The sequence below is a fragment of the Tachysurus fulvidraco genome, chromosome 18 (assembly GCF_022655615.1).
Source record: "Tachysurus fulvidraco isolate hzauxx_2018 chromosome 18, HZAU_PFXX_2.0, whole genome shotgun sequence".
NCBI classification, from domain to species: Eukaryota; Metazoa; Chordata; class Actinopteri; order Siluriformes; family Bagridae; genus Tachysurus; species Tachysurus fulvidraco.
Window position 1 is genome coordinate 19,610,512 of NC_062535.1, and position 20,337 is coordinate 19,630,848.

General features: G+C 38.0%; 2 protein-coding genes across 2 annotated transcripts; both read left to right on the forward strand.

Moving 5' to 3' along the window:
• The first annotated feature begins 5,328 nt into the window (after nt 1–5,328).
• LOC113646632 (microfibril-associated glycoprotein 4-like) lies at nt 5,329–7,946 on the forward strand. The gene is made up of 5 exons (XM_027153008.2): nt 5,329–5,389; nt 5,886–6,131; nt 6,285–6,381; nt 6,742–6,909; nt 7,312–7,946. The coding sequence occupies exons 2-5, from the start codon at nt 5,895–5,897 to the stop codon at nt 7,596–7,598; spliced, it is 789 nt and encodes a 262-aa protein (XP_027008809.1). The 5' UTR covers nt 5,329–5,389; nt 5,886–5,894; the 3' UTR covers nt 7,599–7,946.
• Nucleotides 7,947–14,787: 6,841 nt separating this feature from the next.
• Nucleotides 14,788–17,449, forward strand: LOC113646630 (microfibril-associated glycoprotein 4). Its single transcript, XM_027153006.2, has 5 exons — nt 14,788–14,887; nt 15,444–15,689; nt 15,844–15,940; nt 16,252–16,419; nt 16,822–17,449. The coding sequence occupies exons 2-5, from the start codon at nt 15,453–15,455 to the stop codon at nt 17,106–17,108; spliced, it is 789 nt and encodes a 262-aa protein (XP_027008807.2). The 5' UTR covers nt 14,788–14,887; nt 15,444–15,452; the 3' UTR covers nt 17,109–17,449.
• Nucleotides 17,450–20,337: the final 2,888 nt, after the last annotated feature.

The window sequence follows — 20,337 nt, forward strand, 5'->3', positions numbered from 1 at the left end:
TTATTTATAATGAAGGCATAACACACACCTGGTCAAAATCTGAGCAGTTTATTGTCCCTTTGAGACCATGTACACACATTTTCATTTATTTAGAACACCCAGTTTTATTTATTTAGTACAAATTGATGTTTAGTTTTATTTTTAGTCTCTTGTATTAACAGTACACAACATTTTGCAACTTTTCCAACAGAAAATGAAAGGCAGAAAAATTAATGTCAGGAAAGAAAGCCACATATTTTGCAAAAGGCCAAATTTTAGACAATTATACTGCTGGAAAAAAACAAGTGAATGTGACAATCTTATAATGAATTACTGCAGATTGTCCTATGCATTAAAACCTCCCAACTTGTTTTCTTATACACCTGCACACAGTGTACCTGAGACATCTGATGTGTTTTAAAGCAAATGATGGTCACACAAATACTGACTTTGTTTAATTTATTACTGTTTATTTGCACTTTTTATTGTTGATTTTATTATTTTTATTTTTAGATATATATAAAAAATATTTTAAAATGCCTTTCAAGTTTATTATCTAAAGAACAATCTGATAGCATCAATCATTACACAGGGGTAAATATGAAGAGTATTCAGTACTTTGACCAGCAGGCAGCTAGTTGGACTGGTCCTGTCTGTCTTTGATGTTTACGATCAACTCATTTATAGGAAAAAATACACTTATTTCCTCATACTTAATGAGTTTGTTTTTGTAAATGTGTCATTTTCATTTTTTTGTACTGTTGAGTACCACACCCAATTTTTATTTCAAACTAATCAAATAAAGGACAGCTTCATTCATCAGTCTGTCAGGAAGCTGAACTCGCTCTCGAACTTGCCTCCACTTCCCTTTTCTGCCACAGGCACCACAGATCTATGAACCCAACACACCCCTCCAGATCCCACATCCCCAGGTCCTTCCACTCCCCCCTCCCACTAACATACAACAACATGCACCAGTCACTTTGTGCAGCATTGGTCTGCTCATTTTTCACTTTATCTGCATATGTCTTGCACTGCTTTATTTAAATCCCATTGTTAATATTTTGCAACTTGGGACTGAGAGAAATACAATTTCAATTCTCTATGTATGTACTGTACATGTGGAAGAGTTGACAATAAAGAAAACTTGAACTTGAAATTGAACCATATTGGCTGAGACAGAGAGCATAGTATCATCTGCAAATTTCAAGAGTTTAACAGTTGGGTTACTTGAAGTGCAGTCATCAGTGTAGCGGGAGAAAAGCAGTGTGAAGAGGACACGTCCCTGTGGAGCGCCACTGCTGATTGTCTGAATACTGGCAGTAACACCTCCCAGTCTCACCTGTTGTTTCCTGCCTGTCAGGAAGCTGTTGATCCACTGACAGATGGCAGGGTGTATAGTTAGCTTTAGGAAATCGGAGCTGAGAATTCCGGAATTATTGTATTAAAAGCCGAACTGAAGTTGACAAACAGAATCCAGGCATATGTCCCTGGACAGTCCAGGTGTTGTATGTCCAGAATGTCCAGGCAGTCCAGAATGTAGTGCAGCTCTGTTGACCAGTTGATCTCTTTGCTCGGTAGTCAAACATTAGGGGATCCAGCATCCATCTGTTAGAGTCTTTAGGTGGGCCAATACCAGCTGTTCAATGGTCTTCATGACAACAGATGTCAGAGCGACAGGCTTGTATTGATTCAGTCTGGTGATGGAGGGTTTCTTGGGGACTGGGATGATTGTGGAGATTTTAAAGCACGAGGGGAATTCACACAGCTCCAGTGATCTCTTGAATATATGGGTGAATATAGAATCCAGTTTGGTCAGCACATGCGTTGAGACAGGAGGGGGAAACACCATCTGGGCCGGGGACTTTCCTTGTCTTCTGTCTTTGAAAGAGCCGATTCACGTCTTCACAAAACCTTGAATGCTGGAAGGAGTTGGTAAAGCGGTTCTCAGAGGTGTAATGTGTGAAGGTGTGAATATATTGTTCTCAATCCTGCGATGGTGTTGAGGTTGTCAGCCAGGTTTTTGTTTGCTTCAGTGGGGGGTGGGCTCCTGTAGTTTGTAGAGAGCTTCTTCTCGAGCACCCAATAAAGTGGTTCTCTGAGAAGGTGAAAGCACACTCTTTTCTGGGTTCAACCTGAGACCTAGAGAACTCATTTGGGAAAGCATAGCATCTCGGTGACTGGCTGCCATAGCCTGGGGTCTGGGCAAGCACATTAAGTACATAGATGATCTGGAGATGCAGCAGTGCCAGGGCAGCGTCCATGCACTTTGTAAATGTGTGTGGAAAAAGAGCTAGGCCAAAAGGAAGAGCACAATACTTGTATGCTTCGCCCCTGAAAGCATACAGTAGGACCATATTCCTTTGTTGTTCCTCAAACCTGAAGATCTTGCTGTGCTCTTTATACAAAAGTAAGTACCTTTGAGGTCTATTGTAACAAAATAGTCCACAGACCTAATCAGGGACGCAATTTCCTTGGGTGTAAACATCTTGAACTTGTAAGTCTTCAGAGTTCAGTTCAGAGCCTACACATCCACAATCAGATGCAGCCCCTCATTTATCTTGGGAACAACAAAATTTCGGCTCTACAAGCCAGAGTCCCTCCTTGGGAGGGTAACATGTTTCATCCCTTTCTTTCCCTTTCCTCAGGAGCAAGATAAGTTCTTGGACGAAACTTGGGATCCTCTTAGGTACACTGAAACTGTGCACTGTCCGGTGCTAATGCAGGGTACAGATCTGTGCAAGGACAAAAAAGCAGGCACAAACCCTATTGCTCCCTGAAGCAACAGAGGTGAGGGAGCAGGAAGTATGGGAAGCCTTCCTGAAAAGTATGCTCCTAGGAACCTTAGCCCTATAGTGTCAGGATTCACTCTATGCCTGCCTGGCTGAGAAGATGGACCGGAAAGTCCCTCTCGCTGACGGGTCTGGGCCTGAGCATGCTGACCAGCCTCTATTGTCTTTGATAGAGGGCTCAGGCTACCACAGAGCTACCCCGCAAGCGTCTCTTCCATCCTAAGCATTACCCTATTCCCATGATTTTCAAACCTTATTTTAGCTAAAAATTCAGAAATAGTTGGGGAAAAAAGATTGAAAAGACTGAAAAGGGATTTTCCCAAGACTTCGATACATTGGCAAGTTTGCCTCAAAGTCAGAAAGCGGCTGTCTAGCTAAGAATGGACGACAGTGACTTCCTCTTCAGGCCAATCTAAATTCAATTTATATACAGCACCTGTCACCACTGATTATGGCGAGAGATCAGAGGAGGAAAGCCCCTCTTCACCCACATCCAGTGCCTGATGTGGAATGCAGCATGCTTTATTCCGGGTCAAATTGCAGCACAAGCACCCAAAACCGATACAGAGTGAACGGAGTCAGGGGAGAGGGCAAGAGAAAGTTAAGGACCCGTCTCTTGCTAAACTTCCACTAACACAGTGTGCTACAGTTCTACAGTCTGGTTCCACCTGATATTGCTTTTGATGTCCACACTAGATGCATCTTGACAGAGATGCTAAGCATAGTTTAAGACCTACTTGGTATGATTTGAACATCCACTGTATGATAGAATTAAATTAGATTTTAATGTGACGCTTGACTCAACTCTTCCATATTGAACTGACTTTTTTAGCTCCTTTTTTTAATTGAAGAATCCTCTTAAATTTCTTTAATGATTTTATTTTTTGTTTCATTTGTAATTGGGTTCTGGGGTATGAGTTATGAAATGATGTTTTCTTCTCACACTCATGTTTTCTAATACATATTATCACAACTGGAAACTATTTCTTTCAGTGTTCAAAGTTAAACAGAATCAGAAAGAGCTTTATTGCCAGGTCTGTTTTCACATGCAAGGAATTTGTTATAGTGACAGAAGCTCCACAGTGTAGCAGAATGACATATACAACATATACAGTGTGAAATGAGCAATTGAAATATACATAGTATATGTTTTAAGTAAATAGTGTGTGAGAATAGTGTGCGTTTTGTGTATGTTAAATGTTCATCAGATGAATTGCCTGTGGGAAGAAACGGTTCCCATGTCTGGTCGTTTTGGTGCTCAGGGCTCGGATTCGGTAGCTGAGCTGAACCAAACAGTAATTGAGGTGCAGAGGATGGTTTCAATGATGGCAGTGTAGAACTGTTTCAGCAGATCCTGTGGCAGGTTGAACTTCCTCAGCTGACGAAGGAAGTACAACCTCTGATGAGCCATTTTCACAATGGAGTCAATGTGAATGTCCCACTTCAGGTCCTGGGAGATTGTGGTTCCAAGGAATCTGAATGACTCCATTGCTGTAACAATGCTGTCCATGATGGTGAGTGGGGGGAGAGCGGTGGGGTTTCTCTTGAAGTCCACGATCATCACTGTCTTCAGCGTGTTCAGCTCCATGTTGTTGAGACTGCACCAGACAGCCAGCCATTCAACCACCAGTCTGTAGGCACCGTCACTGTCCTGAATGAGGCCGATCAGTGTGGTGTCATCTGCAAACTTCAGGAGCTTGACAGAGGGGTCATCAGAGGTGCAAACAGAGTAGATATGTTACACAATGAAAAAGGGTTTCAGATATTTATTTAGTATAGTGCCAAACAAACATTCAGACAAGCTTAGTCAAGCTTTTTGTGAAGGTTTGGATGTTGCTGTATCCCCAGTTTCTGGTTCCAGGTTTATTGATGGTGGAGTGGCTGATCACTTAATGTCCCAGAATACCTACATATTTATCTCACCTTCTGGTGCTTCCTTTTACTTATACTGTCATAGCTAGACTTGATTATTCAACAAAACAACATAACAGGAGTTGAGATTATACACACAGAGCAAAACTAATGTTTCAAGCTCTACATAAATCAATCTGAAATGGAATGATTTAGACATGGAGTCAATGTCACTATGTTTGTAGAAAGGATTCGTGTTTTAGTCTACTGCACATGTAACTCTATTAACTAAAGGATTTTTCATTTTCTAATTCTGTTTCATACATAACATACTGTACATGCATGGTGTGAAAACTGAGTGATTAAACAAACAATACAATGCAGGCTAAGACAGGAATGCAGGTCCACTAGAATCTCAGCTGATGTGTAGATCATACATAGTAAATCACATGGCTGTAAAAATATACCAAATCTTTTTAGTTTGTAGAATAAAAAAAGATAAAAATAAACATTGTTTTAAAGCACAGGAGACCACTGTATGGATAAGTTAGGTTACATTTAGATAGAATACGATAATTCTCCTAATCTTCTGATGATTCATCATGTGATGTCAAACCTCGTAATTTCCCAGCTCAGCCTCTCACCAAAAAATGTTGGATTTTTGCCAAGCTGGTTTGGAAGATATTTAAAGAGATGCAAATGATGCTGGAGCATCATTATCTTATCCAACTCACATAATTATATTCTGCACACTAGAACCAGCACAGGTGAGTGTAAATACAAACAGCTATTTCTGCTAAGACGTAACACGTATAATGAATAATTAATTAAATTAACACATTCTTACAATTGTGATTATGTATAGAAGCTATTAATGTAATGCAAAAATTTATAATAATAATAATAATAATAATAATAATAATAATAATAATAATAACAATAATAATAACAACAATAATTATTATTATTGTTGTTATTATTATTGTTATTATTATTATTATTTTACTGTTAGTTTCATTGTGACTGATTACTTGGTAAAATCAATAAATAAGACATTTTAAAATCCTTTACAATGTTGAATTATGACTGAGAGATGAAAATTATTTGCATGTATATATTTATCCATTTTTAAGGGAATTTTAAGTCAAATGTTTTATTATATATTTATTTTATAATTCTTAAAATGTTCTATATTGATATAGACATATTATTATTATTATTATTATTATTATTATTATTATTATTATTATTATTTGTTTACAGAATCAAGTCATGCTGCTGTTCCTGATGTTGGCTTTGTCCTCACTGGTCCACTCGACTCCTCTCTTTAACACGTCCCTGCCACTGGACTGTGAAGATGTTTATGATCTAAAGATAAGCGAAATGAAGAACGCCTCTGTTCCCAATGGAGTGTACACCATTTACCCAGCAGGGCCTAATAAACCTGTGAAGGTGTACTGTGATATGGGCTGCCTGGAAAATGGTGGCCGTCAGGATGAGCAGTGGACAGTGAGTAAGAACATGAATCTGTTTAAGGCTGAGTGAGATCACTCTAATGGTAAATAAAGGTGATGAACTGTTTGCTTCAGGTTTTCTGAAATCTATTCAGTTTTCCTCATTGTTTTTTCCTATGTACACCATGCTGTATAAACCACAATTCAGGTGATTCAGAGGAGAATCAATGGCAATGTGAGTTTCTATCGACCATGGGAGCAGTATAAGAATGGGTTTGGTGATCCCGCTGGTGAATACTGGCTAGGTGAGAGAACACAGTGGAACAAACAAACAAACAATTATATAAATAAATATTTAAATAATAATAATAATAATAATAATAATAATAATAATAATAATAATAATAATAATAATAATAATAATAATATAAGAATAAGGCAAGCTAAATAAAAGTACTACAAATATATAAGATTAATGTTGTATGAATCCTAACTGTAATTATCACATTAATAGCTCTTTATATACTCATTATTCTGCAGTTAAAAACAGCACTTGATACAACACCTTCTATTACTAGGAATTTCCTTCTTTTAGTGTGTGCAGTGAATGTTACTCATACATAATAAAGTTCATGATTTATTTTTTTTAATAAATTTAATTCCAGGTCTGGAGAACATGTACGTGATGACCAACACAGAGAAGTATCAGCTGAGAGTGGACATGGAGGATTTTGACAAAGGCAGTGCCTACGCCCACTACAATACATTCTATATTAACGATGCATCCAGTAACTACGTGCTGAATATCGCTGGCTACATCAACGGAGGAGCAGGTGAGCATCTCAACACACCACTTCTAATACTGAAATTACACACATCATTATTCAGACCTCTTATTTAATTACATACTTCAGCAGAGTGAATTTGATTAACATGAACTCTGACTATATTTTATGTATTCAACTAATCTAAATAGTAAATTTATAGTGATCAACAAACAAATATCCTTAACAGATAATACAATTTCATGAACCCATTTTCTTTTTTACCTCAATTCTATTAAACTCTAGAACTGAGTACAAATATATATAGAACTTATATACTTATATTATTATCAGTTATACTGTTTGGTTGGTTGCTGAAAGTTACATGACAGCATTTATTTGTCATTAAACGGCAGGTTGTTCAAATGTTCAAACTGCTTGTCACACTGTCCTCTGTGGTGTCTTTTCCAGGTGATTCTTTGTACTATGTGAATGGAAGAGGTTTTTCAACCTTTGACAAAGATCTAACAGGATACTGTGCCGAGTCTAATGCTGGAGGATTTTGGTACAACTATTACTACTATTGGTACTGGTCAACATGCCACTTAGCCAACCCCAATGGCCTGTACAAATATGGGAATGTGAACACAGCATATTCAGGGATCATGTGGCAGTCCTGGAAAGGTTACTACTACTCACTGAAGACCATCGTGATGAAGATCAGGCGCATTCGTGTGGAAGATCTCACAAAACCTTAGCTTCCCAGACCTAGAAAGCCAGTAGAATAGTGAGAAAGTCTAATATCTCTGAATGCTATTGGTGACATCTTCAGGAAAATGTCAAAATCTACTTATTCTTTAATCCTAATAATCAGTAATTGAGTTTATCCTGTAGTACAAATCCCTGTCATGTCTTCCTTTCTCGGGTGTATTAGTCTCCTTTCTTAATGAAATAGGTACAGTTCTATGAAGGATTACTTTTTCCCTGTATGCAATTTTGATTAAAGTTTCTTTGTGATTATAAATCTTTCACTTTTTTTGACTTCATATAATGAATGAAAATCCAATATATTCTGAATGAAATAAAGATTGAGCAAGAGCAGTTGAGTCCAGTCTTACATTCCTCAATTTTGTAACAACACACCTTGCCTATTACTTTATTTACATTAAACTGGGAAAAAGGCTGCAGCTTTAAGGTGTTAATGAAAATCTTCATCATTATAGTGTGCAGATGACACACAGTACTATACACACTCTACTATATGTTTAGCCAGGATGAATAAAGGATGTCGCACTTGTTCATTAAGACACCTTGTTGGTAAACTCTATCAAATCAAAACAGCTTGAACAAACACATCAGTGATGTCTGCAAGACAACATACCATCACACTGTAATATCTCAGTAGTAACAGACCTTATATGTTCTTATTTATAATGAAGGCATAACACACACCTGGTCAAAATCTGAGCAGTTTATTGTCCCTTTGATACCATGTACAAACATTTATGTAATTTCTAACACTCAACTAATTTATAACATCTGCTCCTATTCATTATTTAATTTAGATTTCTTTATACTCTTGTAGACTGCTTAAATTATTACGTCAGTGTCTGAATATTTATGGACTTGTCTGTATAGCTGTACTTTGTATACATGTAAGTATTAAGGCACCCAGTTCTATTTATTTAGTACAAATTGATGTTTAGTTTTGTTTTTAGTCTCTTGTATTAACAGTACACAACATTTTGCAACTTTTCCAACAGAAAATGAAAGGCAGAAAAATTAATGTCAGGAAAGAAAGCCACATATTTTGCAAAAGGCCAAATTTTAGACAATTCTACTGCTGGAAAAAAAAACAAGTGAATGTGACAATCTTACAATGAATTACTGCAGATTGTCTGATTGCAGATACTGACTTTGTTTAATTTCTTACTGTTTCTTGCACTTTTTTATTGTTGAATTTATTATCTTTATTTTTAGATATATATAAAAAATATTTTAAAATGCCTTTCAAGTTTATTATTTAAAGAACAATCTGATAGCATCAATCATTACACAGGGGTAAATATGAAGAGTATTCAGTACTCTGACCAGCAGGCAGCTAGTTGGACTGGTCCTGTCTGTCTTTGATGTTTACGATCAACTCATTTATAGGAAAAAAAACACACTTATTTCCTCATACTTAATGAGCTTGTTTTTGTAAATGTGTCATTTTCATTTTTTTGTACTGTTGTGGAATTTTGGAGAAAATAACACACTGGCAGGAATGGGTAGGAGTAAAAAGGTTAACAATTTATTTGTACTGCTGTGCAACAAGACCAAACACTCTGTGAAACATGAAAAAGAAAAATCCCCCATCAGTTGTTACAATGGGTATTTATAATCAACTTTTAGTCACAAACAACATCTCATTCTAAAATTTCCCATTTGAGTACCACACCCAATTTTTATTTCAAATTAATCAAATAAAGGGCAGCTTCATTCATCAGTCTGTCAGGAAGCTGAACTCGCTCTCGAACTTGCCTCCACTTCCCTTTTCTGCCCCAGGCACCACAGATCTATGAACCCAACACACCCCTCCAGATCCCACATCCCCAGGTCCTTCCACTCCCCCCTCCCACTAACATACAAGAATATGCACCAGTCACTTTGTGCAGCATTGGTCTGCTCATTTTTCACTTTATCTGCATATGTCTTGCACTGCTTTATTTAAATCCCATTGTTAATATTTTGCACCGTGGGACTGAGAGAAATACAATTTCAATTCTCTATGTATGTACTGTACATGTGGAAGAGTTGACAATAAAGAAAACTTGAACTTGAACTAAACTATCTTGGCTGAGACAGAGAGCATAGTATCATCTGCAAATTTCAGGAGTTTTACAGTTACGTCACTTGAAGTGCAGTCATTGGTGTAGCGGGAGAATAGCAGTGGGGAGAGGACACGTCCCTGTGGAGCGCCACTGCTGATTGTCTGAATACTGGCAGTAACACCTCCCAGTCACACCTGTTGTTTCCTGCCTGTCAGGAAGCTGTTGATCCACTGACAGATGGTAGGGTGTATAGTGAGCGTTAGGAAATCGGTGCTGAGAATTTCCGGAATTATTGTATTAAAAGCCGAACTGAAGTCGACAAACAGAATCCAGGCATATGTCCCTGGGCAGTCCAGGTGTTGTATGTGTGGCGGGAGCAATGTGGTGTGTTAGGAGGTACGAGTGAAAGCCGTACAGCTTATCACACACAAACCCAAGTTTATCTATTCGGAACCAATTCGACTACGCCACCTGGGAGGGTTAAACCCAGGAAATAGAAGTAAACCCCAGTGTTTGTTATCAGATCACACAAGTTCGATTCTCTTAAAATAAGTGTAGGCAAGAAACGTGGGCATCATAAAAAGTACAACGTTTATTAAATACTTGCAATTAAAATAAAAACTCACTTAATATGCTCAATCCTAAAGAGCCGTTACTAACAGCTCAAACCAACATTGCAACAACAACAAAAAGAAAAGATGTCTTCACTGTTAAAAAGGTGCAGTGACAGACAAATACACAAATAACAATGATCAAATGAAAGAAATAATAAACAACCACTTTACGCAACTTCTAAACAGACAAAACAAAATATCACAATTAAATACAGGGCTGGGGTTATCCACTGAGGCGATCACCTGGGTTAGTTATCCAACCGTACACTTCCACACACACACACCTCCCCGTGAACTCAGAGCACGCACTCGTACACTTCAAGAATGTTGCACAGCACACGTTGGAATAGCACCACCACCAAAAAGGTCTTTCACCCGTGGGACCCCCAGCTCCAAGTGCGGATAAAGGAGTTCACGAGGATCAATTCGCCGCTCAGGATACGCAGCCCTCAAATAACCCGCTGAAAGGTGGGCAGTAAACAGATCCGAACAGCATCCGACAGGGACACACACAGTGATGAAAAGACAGGCTAAGGGTGCAATAAACGAGCCATTAGTGCAACGAGTAAAGATAAATAAAAACGAATTAGCCAACGCTACATGCTAACAGCACATACCTGAAATCGCTAGAGTAACCGAAAACGGGGAGGACGCATCCCAGGCTCAAAACCAACCCGCTCTAAATAGTGCCTACTTGACACTGATTGGTGGTCATGAGCGTCAATCACCACTCATACCGCGTCCATACGGTCACATATGTACAGAATGTCCAGGCAGTCCGGAATGTAGTGCAGCCCTGTTGACCAGTTGATCTCTATGCTCGGTAGGCAAACATCAGGGGATCCAGCATCCATCTATTAGAGTCTTTAGGTGGGCCAATACCAGCTGTTCATTGGTCTTCATGACAACAGATGTCAGAGCGACAGGCCTGTAGTCATTCAGTCTGGTGATGGAGGGTTTCCTGGGGACTGGGATGGTTGTGGAGATTTTAAAGCACAAGGGGACCTCACACAGCTCCAGTGATCTGTTGAAGATGGTGAATATAGGAGCAGGTTTGGTCAGCACATGCGTTGAGACAGGAGGGGGGACAACATCTGGGCCAGGAACTTTCCTTGTCTTCTATCTCTGAAAGAGCAAACTCATGTCTTCTTCACAAAAACTTAAATGCTGGAAGGAGTTGGTAAAGGGTTCTCAGAGGTGTAATTTGTGAAGGTGTGAATATATTGTTCTCAATCCTGCGATGGTGTTGAGGTTGTCAGCCAGGTTTTTGTTTGCTTCAGTGGGGGGTGGTCTCCTGTAGTTTGTACAGAGCTTCTTCTCGAGCACCCAATAAAGTGGTTCTCTGAGAAGGTGAATGCACACCCTTTTCTGGGTTCAACCTGAGACCTAGAGAACTCATTTGGGAAAACATAGCATCTCAGTGACTGGCTGCCATAGCCTTTTGTCTGGGCAAGAACATTATGTACATGGATGATATGGAGATGCAGCAGTGCCAGGGCAGCATCCATGCACTTTGTCAATGTGTGTGGAAAAAGAGCTAGGCCAAAAGGAAGAGCACAATACTTGTATGCTTCGCCCCTGAAAGCATACAGTAGGACCATATTCCTTTGTTGTTCCTCAAACCTGAAGATCTTTCTGTGCTCTTTATACAAAAGTAAGTACCTTTGAGGTCTATTGTAACAAAATAGTCCACAGACCGAATCAGGGATGCAATTACCTTGGGTGTAAACATCTTGAACTTTTAAGTCTTCAGAGGTCAGTTCAGAGCCTACACAACCACAAACAGATGCAGCCCCTCATTTATCTTGGGAACAACGAAATTTCTGCTCTACAAGCCAAAATCCCTCCTTGGGAGGGTAACATGTTTCCTCCCTTTCTTTCCCTTTCCTCAGGAGCAAGAGAAGTTGTTGGATGAACCTTGGGATCCACTTAGGTACACTGTGCACCCGCCTGGCTGAGATGATGGACCGGAAAGTCCCTCTCGCTGACGGGTCTGGGCCTGAGCATGCTGACCAGCCTCTATTGTCTTTGACAGAGGGCTCAGACTACCACAGAGATACCCCGCAATCGTCTCTTCCATCCTAAGCATTACCTAATTCCCATGATTTTCAAACCATATTCTAGCTAAAAATTCAGAAATGGTTGGGGAAAAAAGATTGAAAAGACTGAAAAGGGATTTTCCCAAGACTTCGATACCTCGGCATGAAGTTTGCCTCAAAGTCAGAAAGCGGCTGTCTAGCTAAGAATGGACGACAGTGACTTCCTCTTCAGGCCAATCTAAATTCAATTTATATAAAGCACCTGTCACCACTGATTATGGCGAGAGATCAGAGGAGGAAAGCCCCTCTTCACCCACATCCAGTGCCTGATGTGGAATGCAGCATGCTTTATTCCGGGTCAGGAGAAATTGCAGCACAAGCACCCAAAACCGATACAAAGTGAACAGAGTCAGGGGAGAGGGCAAGAGAAAGTTAAGGACCCGTCTCTTGCTGAACTTCCACTAACATAGTGTGCTACAGTTCTACAGTTTGGTTCCACCTGATATTGCTTTTGATGTCCACACTAGATGCATCTTGACAGAGATGCTAAGCATAGTTTAAGACCTACTTGGTAGGATTTTAGGTTTTAATGTGACGCTTGACTCAACTCTTCCATATTGAACTGACTTTAGCTCCTTTTTTTAATTGAAGAATCCTCTTAAGTTTCTTTAATGATTTTATTTTTTGTTTCATTTGTAATTGGGTTCTGGGGTATGAGTTATGAATTGATGTTTTCTTCTCACACTCATGTTTTCTAATACATATTATAACAACTGGAAACTATTTCTTTCAGTGTTCAAAGTTAAACAGAATCAGAAAGAGCTTTATCTGTTTTCACATGCAAGGAATTTGTTATAGTGACAGAAGCTCCACAGTGTAGCAGAATGACATATACAATATAGACAAATTGTATGTACAAATGTACAAGTGTGAAATGAGCAATTGAAATATACATAGTATATGTTTTAAGTAAATAGTGTGTGAGAATAGTGTGTGTTCCGTGTATGTTAAATGTTCATCAGATGAATTGCCTGTGGGAAGAAACTGTTCCCAAGTCTGGTCGTTTTGGTGCTCAGGGCTCTGTAGCGTCGACCAGATGACAACAGTTCAAAGAGGAAGTGTCCTGGATGTGAGGGGTCCAGAGTGATTGTCTTTGCCCTTTTTCCTCACTCTGAACAAATACAGGTCTTGGAGAGTGGGGAGAGCCAATGATTCGCTCAGCAGTCCGGACTACCCTCTGCAGTTTTCTGAGGTCAGATTCGGTAGCTGAGCTGAACCAAACAGTAATTGAGGTGCAGAGGATGGTTTCAATGATGGCAGTGTAGAACTGTTTCAGCAGATCCTGTGGCAGGTTGAACTTCCTCAGCTGAAGAAGGAAGTACAACCTCTGATGAGCCTTTTTCACAATGGAGTCAATGTGAATGTCCCACTTCAGGTCCTGGGAGATTGTGGTTCCAAGGAATCTGAATGACTCCATTGCTGTAACAATGCTGTCCATGATGGTGAGTGGGGGGGAGAGCAGGGGGGTTTCTCTTGAAGTCCACAATCATCACTGTCTTGAGCGTGTTCAGCTCCATGTTGTTAAGACCGCACCAGACAACCAGCCATTCAACCTCCAGTCTGTAGGCAGACTCGTCATCGTCCTGAATGAGGCCGATCAGTGTGGTGTCGTCTGCAAACTTCAGGAGCTTGACAGAGGGGTCATTAGAGGTGCAAACAGAGTAGATATGTTACAAAATGAAAATGGGTTTCAGATATTTATTTAGTATAGTGCCAATCAAACATCAGACAAGTATAGTCAAGCTTTGTTGCTGTACCCCCAGTTTCTGGTTCCAGGTTTATTGATGGTGGAGTGGCTGATCACTTAAATGTCCCAGAATACCTACATATTTATCTCACCTTCTGGTGCTTCCTTTTACTTATACTGTCATAGCTAGACTTGATTATTCAACTAAACAACATAACAGGAGTTGAGATTATACACACAGAGCAAAACTAATATTTCAATCTCTACATAAATCAAGCTGAAATAGAATGATTTACACATGGAGTCAATGTCACTCTGTATGTAGAAAGGATTCGTGTTTTAGTCTACTGCACATGTAACTAAGAATTTATTATTTTCTAATTATGTTTCATACATAACCTACAGGCATGGTGTGAAAACTGAGTGATTAAACAAACAATACAATGCAGGCTAAGACAGGAATGCAGGTCCACTAGAATCTCAACTGATGTGTAGATCATACATAGTAAATCATGTGGCTTTAAAAATATAACAATTCTTTTTAGTTTGTAGAATAAAAAAGGTTTAAAATAATCATTGTGTTAAAGCACAGGAGACAACTGTATGGATATGTTAGGTTACATTTAGATAGAATACGATAATTCTGCTATAATCTTCTGCTTGTCTCATCATGTGATGTCAAACCTCGTAATTTCCCAGCTCAGCCTCTCACCAAAAATGTTGGATTTTTGCCAAACTGGTTTGGAAGCTATTTAAAGAGATGCAAATGATGCTGGAGCATCATTATCTTATCCAACTCACATAATAATATTCTGCACACTAGAACCAGCACAGGTGAGTGTAAATGCAAACAGATATTTCTGCTAAGACGTAACACGTATAATGAATAATTAATTACTAAATAATAAATAATTAATGAATAATGAATAATTAATAATTAATAAATAACACATTCTTACAATTGTGATTATGTATAGAAGCTATTAATGTAATTCAAAAATTTATAATAATAATAATAATAATAATAATAATAGTAATAATAACAATAATAATAACAACAACAATAATAATAATTATTGTTGTTGTTATTATTATTGTTATTATTATTATTATTATTATTATTATTTTACTGTGAGTTTCATTGTGACTGATTAGTTGGTAAAATCAATAAATAAGACATTTTAAAATCCTTTACAATGTTCAATTATGACTGAGAGATGAAAATTATTTGCATGTATATATTTATTCATTTTTAAGGGAATTTTAAGTCAAATGTTTTATTATATATTTATTTTATAATTCTTAAAATGTTCTATATTGATATAGACATATTATTATTATTATTATTATTATTATTATTATTATTATTATTATTATTATTTGTTTACAGAATCAAGTCATGCTGCTGTTCCTGATGTTGGCTTTGTCCTCACTGGTCCACTCGACTCCTCTCTTTAACACGTCCCTGCCACTGGACTGTGAAGATGTTTATGATCTAAAGATAAGCGAAATGAAGAACGCCTCTGTTCCCAATGGAGTGTACACCATTTACCCAGCAGGGCCTAATAAACCTGTGAAGGTGTACTGTGATATGGGCTGCCTGGAAAATGGTGGCCACCAGGATGAGCAGTGGACAGTGAGTAAGAACATGAATCTGTTTAAGGCTGAGTGAGATCACTCTAATGGTAAATAAAGGTGATGAACTGTTTGCTTCAGGTTTTCTGAAATCTATTCAGTTTTCCTCATTGTTTTTTTCCTATGTACACCATGCTGTATAAACCACAAACCAGGTGATTCAGAGGAGAATCAATGGCAGTGTGAGTTTCTATCGACCATGGGAGCAGTATAAGAATGGGTTTGGTGATCCCGCTGGTGAATACTGGCTAGGTGAGAGAACACAGTGGAACAAACAAACAAATAATTATATAAATAAATATATAAATAATAAGAATAAGAATATAATAAGAATAAGGCAAGCTAAATAAAATTACTACAAATATATAAGATTAATGTTGTATGAATCCTAGCTGTAATTATCACATTAATAGCTCTTTATATACTCATTATTCTGCAGTTAAAAACAGCACTTGATACAACACCTTCTATTACTAGGAATTTCCTTCTTTTAGTGTGTGCAGTGAATGTTACTCATACATAATAAAGTTCATGATTTATTTTTTTAATAAATTTAATTCCAGGTCTGGAGAACATGTACGTGATGACCAACACAGAGAAGTATCAGCTGAGAGTGGACATGGAGGATTTTGACAAAGGCAGTGCCTACGCCCACTACAATACATTCTATATTAACGATGCATCCACTAACTACATGCTGAATATCGCTGGCTACATCAACGGAGGAGCAGGTGAGCATCTCAGTACACACCACTTCTAATACTGAAATTACACACATAATTATTCAGACCTCTTATTTAATTACATACTTCAACAGAGTGAATCTGATTAACATGAACTCTGACTATATTTTATGTATTCAACTAATCTAAATAGTAAATTTATAGTGATCAACAAACAAATATCCTTAACACATAATACAATTTCATGAACACATTTTTTTTTACCTCAATTCTATTAAACTCTAGAAATAAGTACAAATATATATAAAACTTACATACTTATATTATTATCAGTTATACTGTTTGGTTGGTTGCTGAAAGTTACATGACAGCATTTATTTGTCATTAAACGGCAGGTTTTTCAACTGTTCAAACTGCTTGTCACACTGTCCTCTGTGGTGTCTTTTCCAGGTGATTCTTTGTACTATGTGAATGGAAGAGGTTTTTCAACCTTTGACAAAGATCTAACAGGATACTGTGCCGAGTCTAATGCTGGAGGATTTTGGTACAACTATTACTACTATTGGTACTGGTCAACATGCCACTTAGCCAACCCCAATGGCCTGTACAAATATGGGAATGTGAACACAGCATATTCAGGGATCATGTGGCAGTCCTGGAAAGGTTACTACTACTCACTGAAGACCATCGTGATGAAGATCAGGCGCATTCGTGTGGAAGATCTCACAAAACCTTAGCTTTCCAGACCTAGAAAGCCAGTAGAATAGTGAGAAAGTGTAATATCTCTGAATGCTATTGGTGACATCTTCAGGAAAATGTCAAAATCTACTTATTCTTTAATCCTAATAATCAGTAATTGAGTTTATCCTGTAGTACAAATCCCTGTCATGTCTTCCTTTCTCGGGTGTATTAGTCTCCTTTCTTAATGAAATAGGTACAGTTCTATGAAGGATTACTTTTTCCCTGTATGCAATTTTGATTAAAGTTTCTTTGTGATTATTAATCTTTCATTTTTTTTTGACTTTATATAATGAATGAAAATCCAATATATTCTGAATGAAATAAAGATTGAGCAAGAGCAGTTGAGTCCAGTCTTACATTCCTCAATTTTGTAACAACACACCTTGCCTATTATTTTATTTACATGAAACTGGGAAAAGGCTGCAGCTTTAAGGTGTTAATGAAAATCTTCATCATTATGGTGTGCAGATGACACACAGTACTATACACACTCTACTATATGTTTAGCTAGAATGAATAAAGGATTTTTGACTCACAAGTCATTAACCACTAAAAAAACCTGTGCAGTTCCTTAGTAATACTGTATACAAGACCATTTGAAGGATGTGGCACTTGTTCATTAAGACACCTTGTTGGTAAATTCTATCAAATCAAAACAGCTTGAACAAACACATCAGTGATGTCTGCAAGACAACATACCATCACACTGTAATATCTCAGTAGTAACAGACCTTATATGTCCTTATTTATAATGAAGGCATAACACACACCTGGTCAAAATCTGAGCAGTTTATTGTCCCTTTGATACCATGTACAAACATTTATGTAATTTCTAACACTCAACTAATTTATAACATCTGCTCCTATTCATTATTTAATTTAGATTTCTTTATACTCTTGTAGACTGCTTAAATTATTACGTCAGTGTCTGAATATTTATGGACTTGTCTGTATAGCTGTACTTTGTATACATGTAAGTATTAAGGCACCCAGTTCTATTTATTTAGTACAAATTGATGTTTAGTTTTATTTTTAGTCTCTTGTATTAACAGTACACAACATTTTGCAACTTTTCCAACAGAAAATGAAATGCAGAAAAATTAATGTCAGGAAAGAAAGCCACACATTTTGCAAAAGGCCAAATTTTAGATATATATTCTACTGCTGGAAAAAAAAAACAAGTGAATGTGACAATCATAATGAATTACTGCAGATTGTCCTACGCATTAAATCCTCCATGCTTGTTTTCTTATACACCTGCACACAGTGTACCTGAGACATCTGATGTGTTTTAAAGCAAATGATTGTCACACAAATACTGACTTTGTTTAATTTATTACTGTTTCTTGCACTTTTTTTTATTGTTGAATTTATTATCTTTATTTTTAGATATATATAAAAAATATTTTAAAATGCCTTTCAAGTTTATTATCTAAAGAACAATCTGATAGCATCAATCATTACACAGGGGTAAATATGAAGAGTATTCAGTACTCTGACCAGCAGGCAGCTAGTTGGACTGGTCCTGTCTGTCTTTGATGTTTACGATCAACTCATTTATAGGAAAAAACACTTATTTCCTCATACTTAATTAGCTTGTTTTTGTAAATGTGTCATTTTCATTTTTTTGTACTGTTGTGGAATTTTGGAGAAAATAACACACTGGCAGGAATGGGTAGGAGTAAAAAGGTTAACAATTTATTTGTACTGCTGTGCAACAAGACCAAACACTCTGTGAAACATGAAAAAGAAAAATCCCCCATCAGTTGTTACAATGGGTATTTATAATCAACTTTTAGTCACAAACAACATCTCATTCTAAAATTTCCCATTTGAGAACCACACCCAATTTTTTATTTCAAATTAATCAAATAAAGGACAGCTTCATTCATCAGTCTGTCAGGAAGCTGAACTCGCTCTTGAACATGCCTCCATTTTTCTGCCCCAGGCACCACAGATCTATGAACCCAACATACCCCTCCAGATCCCACATCCCCAGGTCCTTCCACTCCCCCCTCCCACTAACATACAGCAACATGCACCAGTCACTTTGTGCAGCATTGGTCTGCTCATTTTTCACTTTATCTGCATATGTCTTGCACTGCTTTATTTAAATCCCATTGTTAATATTTTATAACATTGTATTAAACATTGTTAATATTTAATATAACTTGGGACTGAGAGAAATACAATTTCAATTCTCTATGTATGTACTGTACATGTGGAAGAGTTGACAATAAAGAAAACTTGAACTTGAACTTGAACTATCTTGGCTGAGACAGAGAGCATAGTATCATCTGCAAATTTCAGGAGTTTTACAGTTAGGTCACTTGAAGTGCAGTCATTGGTGTAGCGGGAGAATAGCAGTGTGGAGAGGACACATCCCTGAGGAGCGCCAGTGCTGATTGTCTGAATACTGGCAGTAACACGTCCCAGTCTCACCTGTTGTTTCCTGCCTGCCAGGAAGCTGTTGATCCACTGACAGATGGCAGGGTGTATAGTTAGCTTTAGGAAATCAGAGCTGAGAATTTCCGGAATTATTGTATTAAAAGCCGAACTGAAGTCATCAAACAGAATCCAGGCATATGTCCCTGGGCAGTCCAGGTGTTGTATGTCCAGAATGTCCAGGCAGTCCAGAATGTAGTGCAGCTCTGTTGACCAGTTGATCTCTTTGCTCGGTAGGCATCATTAGGGGATCCAGCATCCATCTGTTAGAGTCTTTAGGTGGGCCAATACCAGCTGTTCAATGGTCTTCATGACAACAGATGTCAGAGCCACAGGCCTGTAGTCTTTCAGTATGGTGATGGAGGGTTTTCTGGGGACTGGGATGATTGTGGAGATTTTAAAGCACTAGGGGACCTCACACAGCTCCAGTGATCTGTTGAATATATGGGTGAATATAGGATCTAGTTTGGTCAGCACATGCTTTGAGACAGGAGTGGGAGACACCATCTGGGCCGGGGACTTTCCTTGTCTTCTGTCTCTGAAAGAGCCGATTCATGTCTTCTTCAAAAAAACTTGAATGCTGGAAGGAGTTGGTAAAGCGGTTCTCAGAGGTGTCATGTCTGAAGGTGTGAATATATTGTTCTCAATCGTGCGATTGTGTTGAGGTTGTCAGCCAGGTTTCTGTTTGCTTCAGTGGGGGGTGGGCTCCTGTAGTTTGTACAGAGCTTCTTCTCGAGCACCCAATAAAGTGTTTCTCTGAGAAGGTGAAAGCACACTCTT